A 19,245-nucleotide genomic window follows, 5' to 3' on the forward strand; every position below is an offset into this window, starting at 1 on the left:
GACCCATACACGGATCTGTAGGGGGTGAAGCCTACGGCACCAAGCCGTCCAGTGGTGGTTAGCTGCCCTCCGCGAGGCTGGTGTTGGCTCAGGCCAGCGGTGACATAGACTGATGGCTGTTAGTAAAGCACTGCAGCCTTTGGAGACTAGAGAGCGACCACGTTGGCAATACTGAGGGAGGGACAGCAAGGTGGAAAGCGCTTATCGGCTTTTGCTAAACAAACAGACCTCATTAAGCGTGGCACAGAGCGACAGTAGAGCAATGCGGAAAAAACATGACAGGGTTTATGGTACTGGAGCATGTGCAATGGAACCCAGTTGCGATGGCAATGTGCGATTAAATAGGGATTTTTTTTAGTAAAGATTTTTGTGTGTCAAAATTCAGGACAGGGTAAAACAAAGTATTCTTCAGCCTAGGTTAGGGGTTGGGGGGGATACATTTAGTCAACAGAATCCCCTGCTGCATTGTGATGTACAAGCCCTATTTGGACAGGAGATGTTTCTGTCACAAATCAAAGCATCTGCTCTGCATCTGATCGGAAACGGTCGAACATCGAGGATAAGGGATGCCTAGCGACACAAGTAGAGCCAGGTCAACAAACAAAGTGCTAACAGAGAAACGATGTATCATAAAGACAAAAAAAAGAAAAGATCGGTCAATTTCGTAAGAGTCATTGAGAAAATAGCACACCTGCTGTAGAGTAGAGAGGATAAAAGCCTCTTCTGACTAGTGGATTCCCCCTTACCTGAGTTCCGGCAGTCGTCGCCCTGCAGGGGCACCTGCACAGAGAAGGCCAGGAGGTCCGGGGCCAGCAGGGACTCGGGCTTGCGGATCTCGTTGAGCCAGCGGCTGGTGTGGAGCTCCCTGGTGTCGGACGGGCCCTGGATCAGGGGAACCAGCTTCTCCTTGGACCCCTCTTCCGACCCTGAGTGGGAAGAAGCCCGAGACTACAGTGAGCAATGACGCCTTGTACTGACTTGGCTCATTTCCCTTTATGAGGAACTTTTTAACTTGCGGCTCGGAGCGTAACAGAGAGGATAACCGAGGAAGATAATTCTATTTGACCATCCAGTATGACTAAACAGGTTCAGTTTGTGTGGAAAAATAGGCTTTCTGAAACTGGAGGAACAAACCCACTTCCTCAATTAACTTGGATGACCCATGTCGTAAACATACATTTTGGTGAATAAGAATGGAAGAGTGTAGACAATATAGTTGGTCCCTAACTGTAAGTTTACTACTGTAACCTTTTGACATTAAGAGCCGACATAGATCTTATAATCTGTTCTAGCTACAGGAGATGAGCGAGCTTTAACCCAGCAAATCCGCTGTATGACTCAAGCACAAATAACACAGATTGCTGCTGGGACAGGGACCTGCCGTTCTGCTGCCAAGGAACAGAGATGGCCAAGTCCCAATGACAGCGTCGCAGGAGACACCACTGACCGAATCACAGATGTGTGGGGGAATCCAGAATGGGGTTTTGGAAGGGGGGGGAAGTGAGAGAAGCCCACCAGAGAGTGTGCATGAAGAAAGAGGCGGGGAGGGAGGGAGGGAGGGAGGGTGGGAGAGAGAGAGGGAGAGAGTGAGAGAGAGCATAAGATGAGAAGATGAGGAGTCTGGCCGGACTTTCTCAATCTCTGCCTCCTCCGCAGGCCGTAAAGTTTAACAGGGCACAGCTGCACACACCTGGAGTCCTGGCGCACACTTTTACAGCTCCCACGGTTCCCGAGGCGCATTTCACCGTCGCACGGCTGCACAGCTTCAGCTCCACGTTCTGGACCGAGCACTCCAGCGTCGGCGAAGGGCTCCGAGATTTCACACCTCATAAAAAAAGGAAAAAGAGAGAGAAAAAAAAATGGAAAAACGTGAAAATGAAGTCCAGCACGGCGGGTTTAAACGCCGCTGCCGTGGTTCTGTTTAACACTCGATTGGCCTTTAATTGTTCTTGACCCCTTTTCTTCCCACCTCGCGCGCACACTCCTGAAGGCCTGAGAAACCAGGTGCTGCCCGCCACGTCCAGGCTTCCCCTAGTGGGTGTGTGTGTGTCTGGTAAAATGTGCTACGGCCTGGGATTGCTGGATATGTCCGTTGGGTTCAGGGTTAGCCTTGAACGGGTGGGCGGTGGGGGGGGGGGTGTTCGGATTTTCAAAAGAGCCACCTCTGCCTCTCTTTTTAACATAAACCCCTTGCCACACCTCAGTTCTCAACCTGTGACCTTTCAAACAATTGTACATACCCGTGGAAAAGCTGTCAAAACCACCCGATCGCCCCCCTTAAAGCAAAAACCTGGATAATTGTTATATTAATGTGACCGGGGAGATGCTTAACCATGAAGACAAACTAAAGCACACAACAATGAAGACAAACTAAAGTGTACGCATTTTGAAAGGAAACATTGAATACCAGCTGTATTCTTTCTCAAAAGAAAACCATTACACTTCAAGATAGAATTACAGAAGAAGAAAAAAAAATCCTTACATAATCATATTACCAAAAAAAAGGTGGTTAGAAATGATGAAAATAAAAGATAAGGCACCTTAAAATGTCGAGCCCTTTGTCTCCCACTCGACAGGTTGCTGAGATAAATCCATTTGGGCTTTGCGACTCAAACCCTTGAGCTGAACAGCAGGACTATTAGGAGCATGAGTAACAGAGCGATATAAAGGATATATCTTTCCAAAACTATTTCCAATAATGCATACTCCCGTTTCTAACTCTGTGTCAACCCGTGACTCACTAAACACTACTGTTACCTCATACACCCCCCCACCCCCCACTACCACCATCCCCCTCAGTTAATGGCGGACTAATGTGGAACAACATTCGGTCGGCCATCTTTCGGCGGGGGGGTGGATTACATATCGGCCTTTATGATATGTCAATGTTATTTCTATGGGGAGAGGATATTTCAAAAGAGCGAGAGAGGGAGGGAAGAAAGACCGGGCGAGAGGGGGGAAGGTTTCAGGATGTTTCAGGTTTTATTTTTATATGGTCTTTTTTCTTCCCATTACCCCTCTCGTTGACGGTGGAAGGAGGAGGTCTCCCTCCCGTGAAGCATTCTTCCCGTCAACCGGCACCGTCCGTGGGATTCACATCAAACTCTTGCATCACCTGCTCCGGCAAAGGGCCTCGCTTCTCAGAATAATCCCACCCCAGACTCCCACAGAGACAGACTGTTACATGAAATGCCTACGAGGGTCCACGCTACCTCGCATATTCACAGGGTTTACAACATGGTGATGTATCCGTTTTGGTTTTTTTTCCTGCCCTGATCCAATAAATCCCGTCCAAGCATACGGGAATGTGAGATGAACTGAGAGATGCGGGAACAGCAGGGAGAGGGAGTATTTAGCAAGATAGAAGAAGAAAGCGAAAAAAGACAACGAGGAAAGAAAAAAGAATGACAAGACGACAAAGAAAGCCAAGGAGGCAAAACAAAAATCCTCCATTAAGCCGAGGCTAGGAGCGAGGAGAATCGGATTTTAGTGTTTTACTAGGCCAGTGATCTAATAGCTGCCGGTGTGTTTGGAGGTATTGTATTAATAAGGCAAAGTCGGCCTGAGCTACCAGAGAGAGAGAAACAGGCTGCGTGCTGGAGGATGTCCAGTTCACCGCTATGGAACACAGCCAGCACTCTGGATTTCTGGTGTGGGGTTTTAAACAGCAGAGACAGGTCAGGCCTCCAGGCTTTCATCCTCCTCTTCCTCTCACGCTTGGCCCAGCAGGTCCTCTTCCCACTGCCCTCCTTTCTACTCCCCCCTTCCTTTTTACTTGTCATCCTCCACCATCTTTGTGGACTTCTTCCCTAAACACGTCTAATCTCTGACCACTGCAGCTCCCTACTTTACCCCTTCCTCCTCCTCCAGTGTGGAAGTCCTTCTCCTTGTTTTGAGCTTATCAAAAGATCTTAGCCTGGGAGCACTGGGAGTAAAGAAGGTGTTTGTTCCCCGTGTTTGTGTAATCTTAATAAGATCATTATTACAAGGTAACAAGGCAAATCGGAAGGCACAGGTTGGAAGCAGAAAGAAATAACAGGAGAATTATGGGCAATTGCAAAAATTGCTTGAGTCTGGACAGGGGGGGTGCGGGGGAGGGGAGCACGAGGAAAGAGATGGGGTTTCTCCTCGAACTTTCCCTTAACTGCCGACTTCCCTTCCCCTCACCATCAGACAAATTGCCCAGGAACCTCTTCACCTGCAGTCTGGGGGGGGGGGGGGGGGGGACAGACTCCTCTCACAGCATAGAAGGAAGATGGGGGGGTTCAAATTGCTCTCCTTCTGTCTCTCCGCCTGCCACTTAATCTGTCTTTCTGTGGGTCAAATGCAATAGCAACGTCTGCGGAGCTGCATACCAGTGGCTCCGTCCACAGTTTCCCTCTGTGTGTGTCGGACATGGGAGACCAGAGGCTGCTGAAAGCACTTCAGGCCGGAGACCAAATGACCAAGCCAGCCCCCATCTGGCGGCCAGGTTTTTGTTAAAAGCCCTCTCGGTGGACCCTAGCCTAGTATTGGTGTCGCCCTCAACGAGTGTACCTGCCTCATGATTCTCCATTCAAGGAACCAGGCTGTTATTGAATGTTTCTAACGCTGTCCCTCTCTCTCCAGTCTGAACCATATCTCATTTTGCGTGTCTACCAGATGAATGGGATTTCACAGCTGAAGCCTGTTCAGGAGAGTTGAGTTACTATAATGGCCATCTGCAGGGAGGCCGACTTGTGCAAGCTTTTTCAGTTCACTCTCTCTTTTCACTCACCAAGGCGGGGGGGGGGGGGGGGGGTGTTAGTGAAACGAACTACCTGAATAAACATAGGAACGCTTCAAAGAAAAACGGGACGGAGAAGGACGGCGACGTATATTGTGGAGCACTGATTGCGGACGGGCTACACTCTAATGATTAAACACAGTCATTTAATAAAGCCCTACAAAACGACCGAGGGCCTGTGACGGACCAGGGGGAAGGAGGCGGCCCTCCTTCTATCAGCGCTGACACTCAGGGAGCTCGTCGTCCTGTTTCACAGCCGTCCTTAAGTTGCAAAAAGAGAAACCTCCGGCAGAAAAATCAACAGCAGTTGATTGTGTTTCAACAAAATCCCCAACAGCTCCCCGGAGCCCCTTCATTTACACTGGGAGAGATGAAGATGTTAGAAGAGCGCCGCAATCTGGAACATGACAAGAGGCTGTTCCCTGGGAGCGTGTTCCCCTTTGATAAGCAGCGCAGCGGGTAGAACTGTAACACGGCCCGCTTTGCCCCCATAGACATCCGAGGGCAGGGTGCACCTGCTTAAGGGGGAAGCCCTGGTCAATGCTTTGCCCAGCTGTCGGCCTATAAAAGTGGGGTGCACAGGAAGGGGAAAACACACACACACACGCATGCATACACACATGCAAGCTTATGTGCATGTGCATACACAGGCTTTTCATGTGGCAATTGGATGGTGGCAGAATCCAGTTTCAGGTTTGTATTTTCAGTGGCTGTATGATTATTTATATGGTTACGTGTTTGTGTGCAGCATGCATGGGTATGAAAGACTATGAATGCTTGTCATAGAAATGAGTGTGTGTGTGTGTGTGTTTGTGTATGTGTATGTGTATGTGTTTGTGTTTGTGTGTGTGTGTGTGCGCGTGTATATGTGTGTATGTGTGTGTCACACAGTGCCGTTATTGGTCGAGCTTAGGCAGGTGCAGGGAGTACATAAACACACAGCTGGGGGCCAGAGGCTAAGGCACTTCATCAAACACTCTGAGGGCACCCAGCAGCAGCTGGATTTACCATCTCGAACGCCCAGAGAGAGGGAGGGAGAGAGAGCGAGAGGGGAAGGGAAAGAAAATACTGAGAAGCGAATGGCGACATGATGGAATAATAACAGAAAAAAAAGCAAGTAATAAATGGACGACAAGAAACGGTTGTGCTGATGAATCTGCCAGGGGATGTGGACACAACATTTCTGCACCAAACTGCATTCCTCAATAGTTGGGTAATTTGTGTCCATGTGTCTCCGCATGTGTGTATGTGACACGGTTTGTGTGTGTGTGTGCCACGGTTTATGTGTGTATGTGACACGGAATAAGTGTGTGCGTGTGTGAGACACGGTTTGTGTGTGTATGTGTGTGTGTGTCTGTATGAGTCACGGTTCATGTGTGTGTGTCACACGGTTTGGGGATGTGTGCGTGAGCGTGTGCGTGTGAGAGAGAGTGCATGGGCGAGCGTATATGAGTGTTTTACAGGACATCTGTGTAGTTGAAAGCCATGTTTTGCACATTCCAGCATGTTCTGCTCTCATTCCTTTGAGGAATGGTATGGGAAAGTCTGCAGCTCTGGACCTGGTCAGCCCCAATTCTAAAACAAGGAGCTCAGTGTTTGCATTGGCCTATGTTTCATTAAAAGAGCTGTGGTTATACATCAGAAATAACAGACCTTTTGCACAGTGATCATGTTTAATGCCACTGCGAGGAAGCTTAGCCATGGATAAGACTTAAGTGTGGTTGGGTTCTTTCAGCAGCAAACGGGCTCCTGGCTATTCACACGGGAACCATGAAGTCTGTGTGAGATGAAGCGAGAGAAAGGCAGAAGGTTTCCTTCACTGTGTGAAAGCAGCCAGCCGGCCCAGCCATTCAGTGGTGATGCAGAACCTGCAACTGTCTATCCCGGCCCTGAGAGGAGGGGACGCTGAGGTACCATAACTAGAAGCCCTGGCACGCTGCCCCCTACCAGCCAGAGGGCAGACGGAAAGACAGGACAACAGGGGGACTGGGGGAGACAGAGAGAGAGTTAATGGTTACCAATCTGTAGGCACATAGAGAGACGAGAAGGAGCACAGAGGTTGGACTGGCAATGAAGTCACATCAGTGAGTTGGCCAACTGTTGAGAGGTCGCAGGCAAGGCAGAAAGGCAGCCAACTGGGCCATTAAGTGCTCATGCAGAAACAATAAGGGTCCCCAGTCAGGAGGGCATTTGAGCAGCAGGCATTAAGTAGGCGTATTTCCATCCGTTTGATTTAGAGTAGCTTCTGTCTGCTTTAATACTGGGAGACTTGGGATCAGGAGGGGGGGTTGATGTTGGTGGTGATTGGGCAGCTATCTGTCCACATCAGGCCCAGACTGCTGTCAACACAGCAACAAAACTCAACACCAACGAGGACCACAACACCCCAAGAACTGCTCTGGCACATTGCGTCCCTGTCACACATTGTGTGAGCAAAATTGCACTCAGTCATTTCAAAACCAGATCAACATGTGATTGAGTATTAAACATTGCATTGTAAGTGCAACGGAGGCCAATATTGGCAAAACAATGTCAAATATCCACTTCCAAATAGCCACAGCCTCAAACACCCACAATCGTGCAGCCACAAGTTGCTAATCCAAGAGTAATGGCTGGGGAACATAACTCTGTGGTGGGCAGGGATGTTGAAATCTCCTGCTTTCATGTGAGACTACACAGCCAGGCAGCTCCCAGCTTCCTGGGTAGAAATGAGAGCGGTGGGAGGTATGGAAGTATCGGTTGCCTGCTGAGGGTCCTGGGTGAAGAACGTGTGGCTGCCGCCGGTGGCACTGGAGGTTGGGGGGTCCGATTATCAAAGATTACCGCCAGCCTCCAGGTGCTGCCTGCCTTTATGTCTTTGTGTCTGGCCGCTAAAGCAGTGACACATGTTCTCATTGGAAGCCCGGAGTTTTACTCTGCCACCGAATTACCACAATTAAGGAGTTCTCATGCGGAAGCAATTTGGACAACACTAATGGACCCCGGCAGGGGTGTTGTGTGCGCGACGGTGAGGAAGGAGAGATAGATGAGGAGACAGGAAGAGAGGGAGAGCGAGAGAGAGACAATGAAAGAAACTAAATGAAAGGATTTGTAGCATAGTAGTAGTGTATATTCTAACATGCTCCATGAGCTCCAACAATTTGAAGCAGTAAAACCGAGAGAGAGGCAGAGAGAGAGAGAGAGAATTAGAGAGGGCGTTGGGGAGAGAGTAAAAAGTGTAGCTGACGCACGGGATTCCCATGTTGCCACTTGTGAGGGCGGGAGATTAAGCAGTGGTGAGATAGGCCATTAAAACACGGTTCTGGATGAGAGGGCCTGCCTCTCAATCTCCTAGAGCCTCGGCCCTAATGCTTCCCTGACACATTTGGTTAGCATCAGAACCAGGGGTGTTTGGGCTTTGAAGCGGCAGCCAGGGAGGGATGCCAGTGTGGTTCTACCACGAGAGAGGCGCTCAGCACAACAGACCGCAGCTAATGACGCTAAACCAGACCCCGCCACGCCGGGACACAAACCCCCCTCTGCTCCCCTTTGGATTACCACGGTCCCACTGTATCATTCACGCACACACACGCACATATGCATGCACACACAGCCCGCTTTCCTTCAGTGACAAAATAAATAAACTTTGCTGGGAAAAGGGATGGGTTTTGTTTATCATGAATCCCCTGAGATCAATATTTATGTCCTAGTTTAAAGGCCCTGTGTTTGACTGTGTGTGTGTGTGTGTGTGTGTGTGTGTGTGTGTGTGTGTGTGTGTGTGTGTGTGTGTGTGTGTGTGTGTGTGTGTGTGTGTGTGTGTGTGTGTGTGTGTGTGTGTGTGTGTGTGTGTGTGTGTGTGGCAGTCACTTCAAGGGGAGCTCCTGGGGGAAATGTGCAGCCTGTGTGACACAGAGCTATTTGCTCCGTCAGGCCCATGGCTCGTTCCCGACTCCATTAGCCCTGCTGCTTCCCAGCATGGAGCCAGCCCCTACCAGGAAGACACTGCCTAAACCCAATACATACAAGCGTGTGTTGGGAGGAGCCCTCATTGATCAACGCTGTTAATGGTGTTTAGCGTGGGCCTGGTCTAGTGCGGTGTGGAGGCCGCAGACGCAGACTTCTGCTTACATCTCATTATATGCTCCAGTGAAGTTCTGCCCTTTGAAGAGTTACTGGTGATCATCATTCACTTAAAAGTGTCAAGAAGCTTTTTCGCTTCCCCCACTGATGCAGCGTGTCGAACAGGACAATCGAAGGGTGTACTGCAATTCATAAACTATGTGTCAAGATCCTTGCTCTCCGTCTACCTAACCGCTGTTTCCCAACTTTAAAGGGGAGGTGGCTGAATCATTTGGTTAATTAGGTTTGAAAGTATTGGAGTCAAAATTGTTATTTGTTTTAATAAGGATAAAGATAACTTTATTTCACTTGAATACTCCAAATTCTAAAGTCGAGATACAAGGATTTAATGTCAAAATAATGTAAAATGTAGTTGTATTCTAAAAAGGTGCTGGTGAGAATTGTAGTTGTGTGTGCTGATGTTCCATTGCATTATAAACAGAATAAAACACTTGATAAACACGCCCTGAAGCTCCAATCATGGCTTTACATCCTATGAAAGAAAACGTGTCCATTCAGTACCTCCAGTAGACCTTTCTTACAGGCCACCCTGTGCAGAGGGAGTGTGGGAAATCAGGGAGGACAGGAAGACACAAGCAGGATGATGTCCCCCCATGACAATGGTTGTATGTAATGGACACGCGCAACCTGCGACTCAAATTCCCTGCACATCTCTCAACTTAGACGACCGCCTCCAAAAAAAAACTGTACATACTCTCATGTCCAAAAGCAGGAATAACACGGTACCACTAACGTCTGTTTTCCATATACTCCCATGGCTTCTCTCATTAGCCTCTGACTGCAGAGAGAGACGGTGAAAGCACAGAAAAGGAGCGTCAGGGAGACAAGAGAGAAGAGGAAGGCCCCCGCTGGAGTCTGGATTGACTTAAAACATCATCACCGTCCACCGGGGGCCGAGCGCGGGGCCGTCTGCGGCCCGCTGAAGTTTTCATTGACAAGCGCCGTCTCAAGTTCCATCCGAGATTTATCTCTCGCTTCTCTGATGCTGACACAACGCGTTTTTAATGTCAAAAATAAGCTTGGGACTGGATGAAAAGCCCTTCCTCTTTTTCTCTCTCCATCGCTCTCTCTCTCTTTGTGTGCCCTGATGTCAAACCATGATCTTGACAGCCAGGCAGGCATCAATTATTTTCCAACCAATAAGTTACCTCTTCAAAGACGCACTCTGTATTGAGGCAGGGGCCAGGCCGCATTGAAACAGACATCTTAGGGTTTCCATTAAACTCCTAATCTCTCTACTAAAATCCATAACAAATATGGATCATGAAAGAGAGAAAGCCGGGTCCCTCTCTTGCGTCTGTTTTCCCCATGGAACAGTCAAACAGTGCATCAGCATGCCCTTCATGTGGCGAGTGTAGGAGCCCGTTACGTGACAAGGCACGGACGCCCATTCCCCCAGCTTGTCTTGAATAATAGATCGGGGGCATTAAGGTTGGTGCGCAAGGCGGAAAGTGAGCCAACATCTAGATGGGAAAGCAGTGGCAAGACGTCCTGTACCGGAATCGGCTACCAACAGCTGGTTCTTGGTGAAAGACAGGGAAAGGGAAGTGGAAGAGGTGAAACCAGGAAAAGATAGACGAGTGCACTCAGGGACCAGACAGCTTAGAGAGTAAAACACACTAGGTGTCGTCTTTCTGTGGTGAGGGAGTGAAATGAAAACGGACCCTTCACTTTTTTTCCATCCTGCAATAACAGTGAGCAATTATGGACCTTTACCGCATCCAGGCACCCACATGGGGATTTGCGTCAGAGTTGGGGTCCTGAAGGTAGCCTGATCACAGAGACCTCAACCGGCCTTGCCTTCAATCCCCTTTTTTGGCAAAAGAGTATAAAAAACATTGTTGACAAGGTACCATAAGAAATGCCATTTGTTTCAGAACAAAGGGAAACATCAAGAAGAAGAAAGGTATTAACAAGTGCAGCTGACGTAACCTTGATCTGTCCTTTTTTCCCATCTTAAAGCCCCCCCCCATACAAACACGCACACACACACATACACACTGACACACACCATTCCATCCCAGACGGGGACAAGCTGCAGGGGGAACTTGTGAAAGCAAAGACTTGTTTTAATAACGATATAATCATGAGTGTGAGCACAAGTCCTGGACTATTATTGTCCACAATCCTTCTAGTCGTTCTGCAATGAGAGCATAAGCTCTCTGTATCCAAACATTCTCACTAATCGCTTGCCTTAAATGGGATCATATAACGAGAGTTTAGGAATCAACATTGGTAGTCGTCATGCACATACCTGACCTGGTAACAAGGGTTGGGGGCTGGCATATTTTGTGTGCCTGTGTGAGTGTTAAACCCAACACTTAATTAGCTGTCATGGGTGCTTCTAGGAAATGCGGAGAGCAAATACCACTTCAGTCTCTGAGGTGACTCCGTCCATACCGACCCCTGCTCCATGAACATATATTTCTTCAAATGTCCTCATTGCGCTTATTTCAATTTCACCCATTCATTTATTTCATTGTCTCCCTTTGTTCCTACTCTTACATCCTGCTTGGCCCTGCCTATTTTCACAGCTTCGGTCACATATGTTTTGTCACAGATCATATATCAACCAGTCATCTGGAGCCGCTCAGCTGGCCTCGACTGATCGACCTACACCACTGACCACTTTCCCATCTGAGGATATCCTGAGCTAAACTACCTGGAACCACAAAACAAGGACACACTAGACACCGTGGCCTGGTTGCCTTCCCTCTTGGATAGAACCAAAAACGATTAGTATAATGCTTACAGATGGGCATAGGAGCTGGATGTGCATGATTAAAATAAAATTAAAAACATTTGATGACGTGGATAAGAGGGAGGGAGGGCAAACTTTGATGAAAGTTTTGGTACGTCTGGAACAATTCTCCTCAGGACTGTTCATAGCCAGGACTTCTCAGTTCATTGAGAAGTTCTTCCAATGGCCGGCAATGATTAAGAAGATGCAAGTTGATTTACAAAGGAAAAAACAGGCAGGGAGGCATTTCCACCGCTGGCCAAGTTTGAAAGGAATTGACGGACCAACATCATCCATCTTTTTTAATGAGTTGTCTGCAGTGGCTCTAAATCTGGTGGATCTCTGCCTCTCTGTATGTCATCTGGAGGGTTTACTGCAATGTCACGGGTCCCAGGCTGCGACCGGAGGCGGACAACTTCTGTTTTAACACACACACACACACACACACACAAACACACACACACACACACACACACACACATAAACACACACTGTGGACCCCTAACATAGTCAAATACATATGCACACGCCGACAGACAAAATAACTCATACACAAACACTCCCTCTCTTAACATCTTCCGCCTGTCTTGGGTGATATTTACAGCACAACGAGACAAAACGGCTGTGTTTCTCTCTATCTCTCTCCCAGCCAGAGGACCATCTGTAGGTTTAGGAGCACTTTGTGGGACATCGCTTCATGGCGAGTTATAAATTCCACTTTTAAAATTAAAAGACTCTGGCAATACTGTTTAGGTCAGTGGGGAAAGGGGGTTGGGGGGGAGGTGGAATGAATCAAAATCCAATAAAGCTATCGTCAAAGGGAGAAGATGACCATGGGATGAAATGTATGTGCGCTCCAGAGATAGACCGCCCCGCATTCAGACGGAAGCAAGCACAAACGCACGCACACATGCAAATGCACATACACACACACACTTGGAAGCATTCGACAATGCTTCAGGGACTCCTAAAGTCTAAATGACGTTTGATTGATGGGAAGAAAACCTCTGACAATTTAATGTTTTTCTGGAAGAAACTTCTGCACACACACACACACACACACACAGCACCATGTAGACGGAGCCAGAGTGTGGGAGGTCAGTGACGAGCTGGGGCCGAGGTTAGCAGTGGTCTATGAACAGCGCTAGGCAGACATAACGGTCCCTGCAGTGAGGTCGCTGAGGTTGGAAGTGGTCTGAGAGCAGCGCTAGGCAGACATCACAGTCCCTGCAGTGAGCTCTCCAACACTCCCCCACACACCCACCGAACACCAGACAGACACGCCCACAAACGGTCCATTTTCTAAATTTTCATGAGACAACCAGACGCATTAAGTTTGACATGCTGTTGTCTGTCGAACGCCAACCAATAAAACACAACACTGTTGGAAGCTCTTCTGAAGGACGGAGGGAAGGAGGGAGGGAGGGCAGAACCTGGATTTATACCATACCACAGGAGGAGCCTCTGGAGCGCTCCCGTCAGGCCCCGCTAACTGCAGCCACGCGGGGCTACAGGCCGCGCGCTGCCCGCCGTCAGACGGTTGCGTGACAAGCCGAGCTGCGGCGCTAACGGCAGCGGGGCTGACTGCGTCTGACTCGGCAGGGGGAAAATAAGATTTTACGGTTTGTTTTCAGATTTCACTCAATCGGCCCCCGTCAAGCCCTGCCAAAACACGGCTGCCTTTCTTCATGTGTGTCTGTCGTGTGTGTGTGTGTGTGTGTGTGTGTGTGTGTGTGTGTGTGTGTGTGCGCCCTGGTGTCTGTGATGTAGCTGCCACTGAATCGTTCTACAGCGAGAGAGAGAGGGAGAGTGTGCACTAGAGAGAGAAAGAGAGAGAGAGGGAGAGTGTGCACGAGAGAGAGAGAGAGAGAGAGAGAGAGAGAGAGAGAGAGAGAGAGAGAGAGAGAGAGAGAGAGAGAGAGAGAGAGAGAGAGAGAGAGAGAGAGTGGGAGAGAGAGAGAGATAGAGAAAGAGAAAGAGAGAGAGAGAGAGAGAGAGAGAGAGAGAGAGAGAGAGAGAGAGAGAGAGAGAGAGAGAGAGAGAGAGAGAGAGAGAGAGAGAGAGAGGGGGCCCCTCAGCCCATAGCGACCATCAGTTCCAGTCAGCTGCAATGACTTTAACTCCAAACACTGCTTTTATCCAAGTCCACCCGTCCAAGGAAAGCAGAGAGAAAGAAAGAGAGGGAAAACAAAAAAAAAACATGAGATTAGTTCCAATATGTTTTTCAAACAGCCTGTCAATACCTTGAGATTAAAAAGGGTTTTATAAAAGGGATTTTTTTTCCCCCCTTTTCTTTCCTTGCTTCCATTATTTGCGTTCTTTCTCTCCTCCACGTTGAACTGCTTGGAAGGTTCCTCTGGAGAGGGGAATGGCAGGGGCAGTCACGAGTGTCTCCCCCGCGAAGGACACTGACCATCTGTGCTATCAGCTAGACCTCGATATGAAACACCTTTTAGTATTGAAACGGCCACCCGCCCCCTTCTCAACATCAAACGGGGAGGGAGAGCCGAGGGAGGGATGACGAGAGAGCACTGAGGGAACGCACATGTTCATAGCCAGCCAAATCTTGCGTGTGCGCCATGTTGACTGCTCAGCTCCACTGTTCTTTGGCGTGTATGTGCTGCATGTGTGCGCGCTTTTCTGTTTGTGTGTTTTCCTACAAAAAAGAGTTTCATCCACAGAATGGACCGGTTGTTATGTATTGCGGTCAGTGTCGCACTACTCCCAAGCACGTCAAGGTACTGCCCTCTCATTGGCTCCAGATCTGAGCGCTCCAAGCCACACTTATAGCCAGGAACGGTGGCAGTGAGTGGGCCAATAAGTCACACCGGAGGGGGTAGTAGAGCGACCACCTCCGAATCGGCCAAAACGTTTCACTATGCCTGCGGGCCGGCAAACTGTTGCCAGTTAAACTTATTACCCCAATGTAGCCCCGGTGTTTAATATCCATTGACTTTGAAGACATCTCAATAAGAGGCAAGGACTTTAGTGGGCTTTACGGCAGAGGGGAGAAAAGTACAGAGCGAGAACGACAGGAAAAGGGAAGGGTAAGGGTAAGGGAGGGGAGAGCCAGGGGCGATCGGGAATGGCCAGGAGCGATTGCGAGGGTCGAGAGCCAGCAGGAATAAGTGAGCCACGGCCCTCATGACGTGCCGGCGTGGACACAACCACAAGAACCAGAACTATGCGATGTGGTTAAAGTGGGTGTGCAGGGTGCGGACCTCCATTCCCATCATGACCTTTTTACTCCATACCTCTTCTGCTCTGAAGTACACGATCGTGTTCAAGATTGATACAGGAAGGCTAACATCTTTCGAGAGGCTTATGAGCAATGCCATAATTCCAAAACATAACACAGCCCAAGCCGCATTTTTGGTTGTATCATAGGAAGTATCTCTGCCTTTTTTCCCTTCTCTTAGTCTTTTTTCCTCTCTGGCCCTTCCACGACACATCACCTCTTCCCCATCCTTCTCTACACGACTGGCGAAAACCCCCAGCATCACTCCACCCTGCTGTCTGGCTCCAGCCCGCCAGTGCGGGCAGCTCTTCGTGCCAGAAGAGTTTCTCTCCATTGCTGCTGTTCACAGGGCCTTCCAAGAGCAGAGAGAGGGGGGGGGGGGGGGGGGAGGAGAGAGAGCGGGGGAGCGAGTGGAGAGGAATATTTGACTTTGCTCCACGGGAGACCACTTTCATAGATTTGGCGGCCGCGGAGAAGCCAAAAAAAGGTAGCCGGGTTGGCTTGGCCGGGGGCTGGGGCGGGAGGGGAAGTTAAATGTTGACTGCCTCCCCAACAACATGATCCTAATGAGTTGGAAAATCCCTGGGCCTTCTGGAGGACAGGCCAGATGCTCCCGTCATGAGAAACGCTACCGTTTTATTGAACACAGCCTCCCCCCTTCAAGTCTTTAACAAGGGGCAAATTTTATTATTTGACCGTTCAACCATCGGTGGCGACGTTAAGCGTAAAAAAAGCTTGAGAGTTAATTTCCCTCGGCTGGAAGCCCCCCTACCCCCTGCTGAGGGCCATGTTTGTGAGAGTGTATGTCGTCGCGGGGGTGCATGTGAAAGTGTATCACAAACACCCGACCATGTTTGAAATGTTTGCAATTAGCCTGTGCCCCAGAGCGGGGATATGTAGGTCATTTTGCTGCCAATGCTTCCCCGTTGCTCTCGTAGTGCTGCCGGGTTGTCCTAAAGGAAAAAGTTGGCACGCAACGCGCAGAGCCACGAGAAACAACTGTAAACCTTCTCATAACTGAGGCCAATCTCTTTATGGTCCAACCAGGTCCGTATATCAACACTGACAAGTTATTGGTACCGAGGAACAAGCTTGACTTTATGTAGACCTAAACAAAAAATCAAACATAGTAAATGTAATTTATGCAAAGAAAAAGAGTTTGCCATAAAACAGCCATGTTGATGACTGCAATAACATCTAAAAGTATATAGTAAGAGGGAACAGATGAAATGTATGATTGAGTTTGCTACTTGATGCAAAGCATACATGGCTCAAAAGCACGCACTAGACTGTTAAATGGCACATGCTTCTACCGTTTGGAATAATGTTCTTAAAGGTTTCAGCTGCATGTGAAGTAAGATACTATGAATAGTTGAGTACCTATGGAGAGGTTGGGAAAAAATGTTCGTTATTATGAACACAGACACACAAACCCTGTGATATCCTCCCCCCAGACAACGGCACTCTTCCAAAGATGGCTGGCGGATGGTGTGTTCCAATCTGTGTTAGGCCTCAGCCAAGCCAGCGTCCTTGTCTCATTCTCTTCAGTGATTGAACAATGTGCTGCTCTATGACTACACTTGGACCCAGTAGTCCAATTTTATAGCAGAACTTCTGTGTGAAGACGGAACAGGGCCTGTGCAGGGAACCAACAACTGTACAGTGGGGGTTGTGCATTGTTGAGTTACGGAGAAAGAGTAACTCTTTGCTGAGAATGGATTACGAGCATTGCTTTCCGGACAGGATGTTTTGTTTTCAATTACGCTCCAACAGATCCCTGACACAATTGGTCCGAAGATACACAAAGCGAAATAAAAATGAATCGCCACGTTCTTCCGATTATTATTATTCTAAAGTCTGATTTGTGCCACTACTCACTGACTGACCCACCCGACCCCCCCTCCCTTAACCCAATGAAAACATAGACATGGGGACACACTGTATGGAGACCTACCTGGTGCTCTGAAGACCTGCTGGAGGAGACCCTCGCTGAGCGCCTGCGGGGTCCCGTTGCCCAGGCTGTGGGTCCAGCTCTGGCACAGCGCCTGCAGCAGCAGGGCCTGGGCCATGGTGGCCTGCACCGCGAAGTGGGGGAGCTCAAAGATACACTCCGTGGTGGGCACCGGAGACCTCTTGGTCCTGGCCGGGAGAAGGGGGGAGGGGAAGGGAAAACAAGGGAAGAGATTCAGGGTTTGGATTAAAAGATGAGCACCCTAATGGACAGGCCGAGGGAACCTAGATACATAGGCAGAGATAGGGTTGTGTAATGCAAAATGAACGAGCGCAAGGAAAGTTGCGATGGCATTATCAAAAAAATAAAAGACCTTACACGTGGGTCGAAAGAGAAGGGGAGTAAACGGACACTGGCGGATAGCTGAACTGTTCGGATCTTCCAAGGATCCGTCCATAGCACAGCAAAACACAGAGGTTGGGGCAGATAAGTGCACGTTGGATCATTTCAATGAAAGGCGCAGGGCGCTTGAGGGACAAGCCTTCCTTGGTTACTTGGCAGGTAGGCGCCCTATGGCCTCCCCCGCTCACGTATCGCCTGCGTCTGGGCTGTGATGATGATTTATGTGAAGAGGTGCAGAGCCCAGGAACCCGACACTGGGAGGAATCCAAACACATTTACCCTTCCATCCGTCTCCGGGCCTGTGTGTGGGAGAGCAAGTGTTCCTCACAACTGAGAGGAGAGAGTTTCGGTGAGTGTGTGTGTCAGGGGGTGTCTCGAGGTACTGACCGGCGATGTGTGTGTGTGTGTGTGTGTGTGTGTGTGTGTGTGTGTGTGTGTGTGTGTGTGTGTGTGTGTGTGTGTGTGTGTGTGTGTGTGTGTGTGTGTGTGTGTGTGTGTGTGTGTGTGTGTGTGTGTTGGAGACAGGCTGATGGGCTCAGCAGCATTTTGGGGGACGGGGGTAGATGAGGTAACAGTAAAGGGTCCTCCAGGCCTATGTCCATCAGAATCTCAACGGACCGCACGCTCATTTATCACCTGACGTGCATGGGTGCACACACGTTGAAGAACTTTTTCATTTTTTGTCTTTTTTTCAATCAATTGTTCAGCCCATTTTCTCGTATCCTTTTCACCGACTCCCTCTCTCCACTTACTCAAGAACCAATCACACACACACACACACACACACACACACACACACACACACACACACACACACACACACACACACACACACACACACACACACACACACACACACACACACACACACACACACACACACACACACAGCTCATCAAAACCCTGAATGAGGCCTTAGGAGCCCCTTGGTCTCCAGACTGTGAAGTCATGGCTCCTGTGCTTGACACTGACAGCTGGCAGTTCAGAGCACCCTGTCCATGACATCAGCCAGGAGGAGGGAATCCCTCAACTGTGACCCACACACACCGACACACACACAACAAAAGAAGGGAGAGGAATCCAACACGCAAGGCCATGTGTGAGCCACAGAAACACACACTCACATCAGCCAGGGCTGATGTGTCCAGGAACTTTTCTTCTTTATCCATCATCTTCTGTTCCCTTCATGCCCCTTGCCACCACTGCCCCCCCCCCTTCTCCCATCCACTGTGTCCCCAACAACCTCTCTTCTGTGGAAAAACACCTAGGGAGCCTGGTCCAAACACTGCAAAACAAGCCCTTTTGGTTCCTATCCTGCGGTTTCCTCTCTCTGTGTTTCCTCCGGCCAGGTTTCTGAGGGCTGGCAGTGCCACGTGCATAGATACACATCTCCATTCTCTCCCTTTCTCTCTGTGAACGCTTGTGGACATTGGCTTGTGTGAGGGGCCGCTCTGGACTGCATATCGTAATGGAAGCGCGGGCAGTACCTTGTCCTGTGCATAGCAGAACCGTGACTAATTCTCGCGGTGGCTACGGCGCTTCAGGAACGCGGGTCGCAGCCCATTTCGTCGCACATGCACTGCGGCAGGCTGTGGTGCCCAGTTCGGAGATTGGGCTACGTTATGATGGGTCTGCACCCTGCCACCCCATCCACCATTCTGCGGCTCTGCAATCGTTTAAGTCCCCAGCTTCACACCCCACCCACCTTCGCTCCCCAAGTCCCTCTCTCTCATTCTCTCTCTCTCTCCCTCTCTCTCTCTCCCTCTCCGAGGGCCTCTCTCTCTCCTTCTCTTTATCTTTCCCTTTCTTCTACTACTGGGTGGCGTCGACATGAGCTGCCTGCTCCACACAGGCCAAGTATGCTTAACTGCCTGATGGCTCGGGGGGGGATTTCCATAGGCAGAGAGGGGAGAGGAGGGAAAAGGGTAAAATGTAGAGGTAGGTTGGAACATGAGGGGGACAAAGAGAAAAAAAGCATAATAAGATATTGCAACCCCATCAGGTTCAATGGGTTTACCTTGACAGTGTAA

General features: G+C 49.4%; 1 protein-coding gene across 8 annotated transcripts in view; it reads right to left on the reverse strand.

Annotated features, from left to right (window-relative positions):
* vps13b (vacuolar protein sorting 13 homolog B) overlaps nucleotides 1-19,245 on the reverse strand; it is a 331,160-nt gene that overhangs the window by 248,355 nt on the left and 63,560 nt on the right. For all 8 annotated transcript variants that reach the window (XR_003978469.1, XM_030370003.1, XM_030370004.1 and 5 more), the window contains exons 17-19: nucleotides 16,817-17,001; nucleotides 1,691-1,825; nucleotides 747-926 (exon numbers count right to left, since the gene is read on the reverse strand). Coding sequence is in view for 7 of the 8 variants with exons in the window: in XM_030370003.1 (XP_030225863.1) it covers nucleotides 747-926; nucleotides 1,691-1,825; nucleotides 16,817-17,001 (500 nt within the window). In the remaining variant the exon portion in view is untranslated. The remainder of the gene's footprint in view (nucleotides 1-746; nucleotides 927-1,690; nucleotides 1,826-16,816; nucleotides 17,002-19,245) is intronic.

The sequence above is a fragment of the Gadus morhua genome, chromosome 11 (genome assembly GCF_902167405.1).
Source record: "Gadus morhua chromosome 11, gadMor3.0, whole genome shotgun sequence".
Lineage (NCBI taxonomy): Eukaryota > Metazoa > Chordata > Actinopteri > Gadiformes > Gadidae > Gadus > Gadus morhua.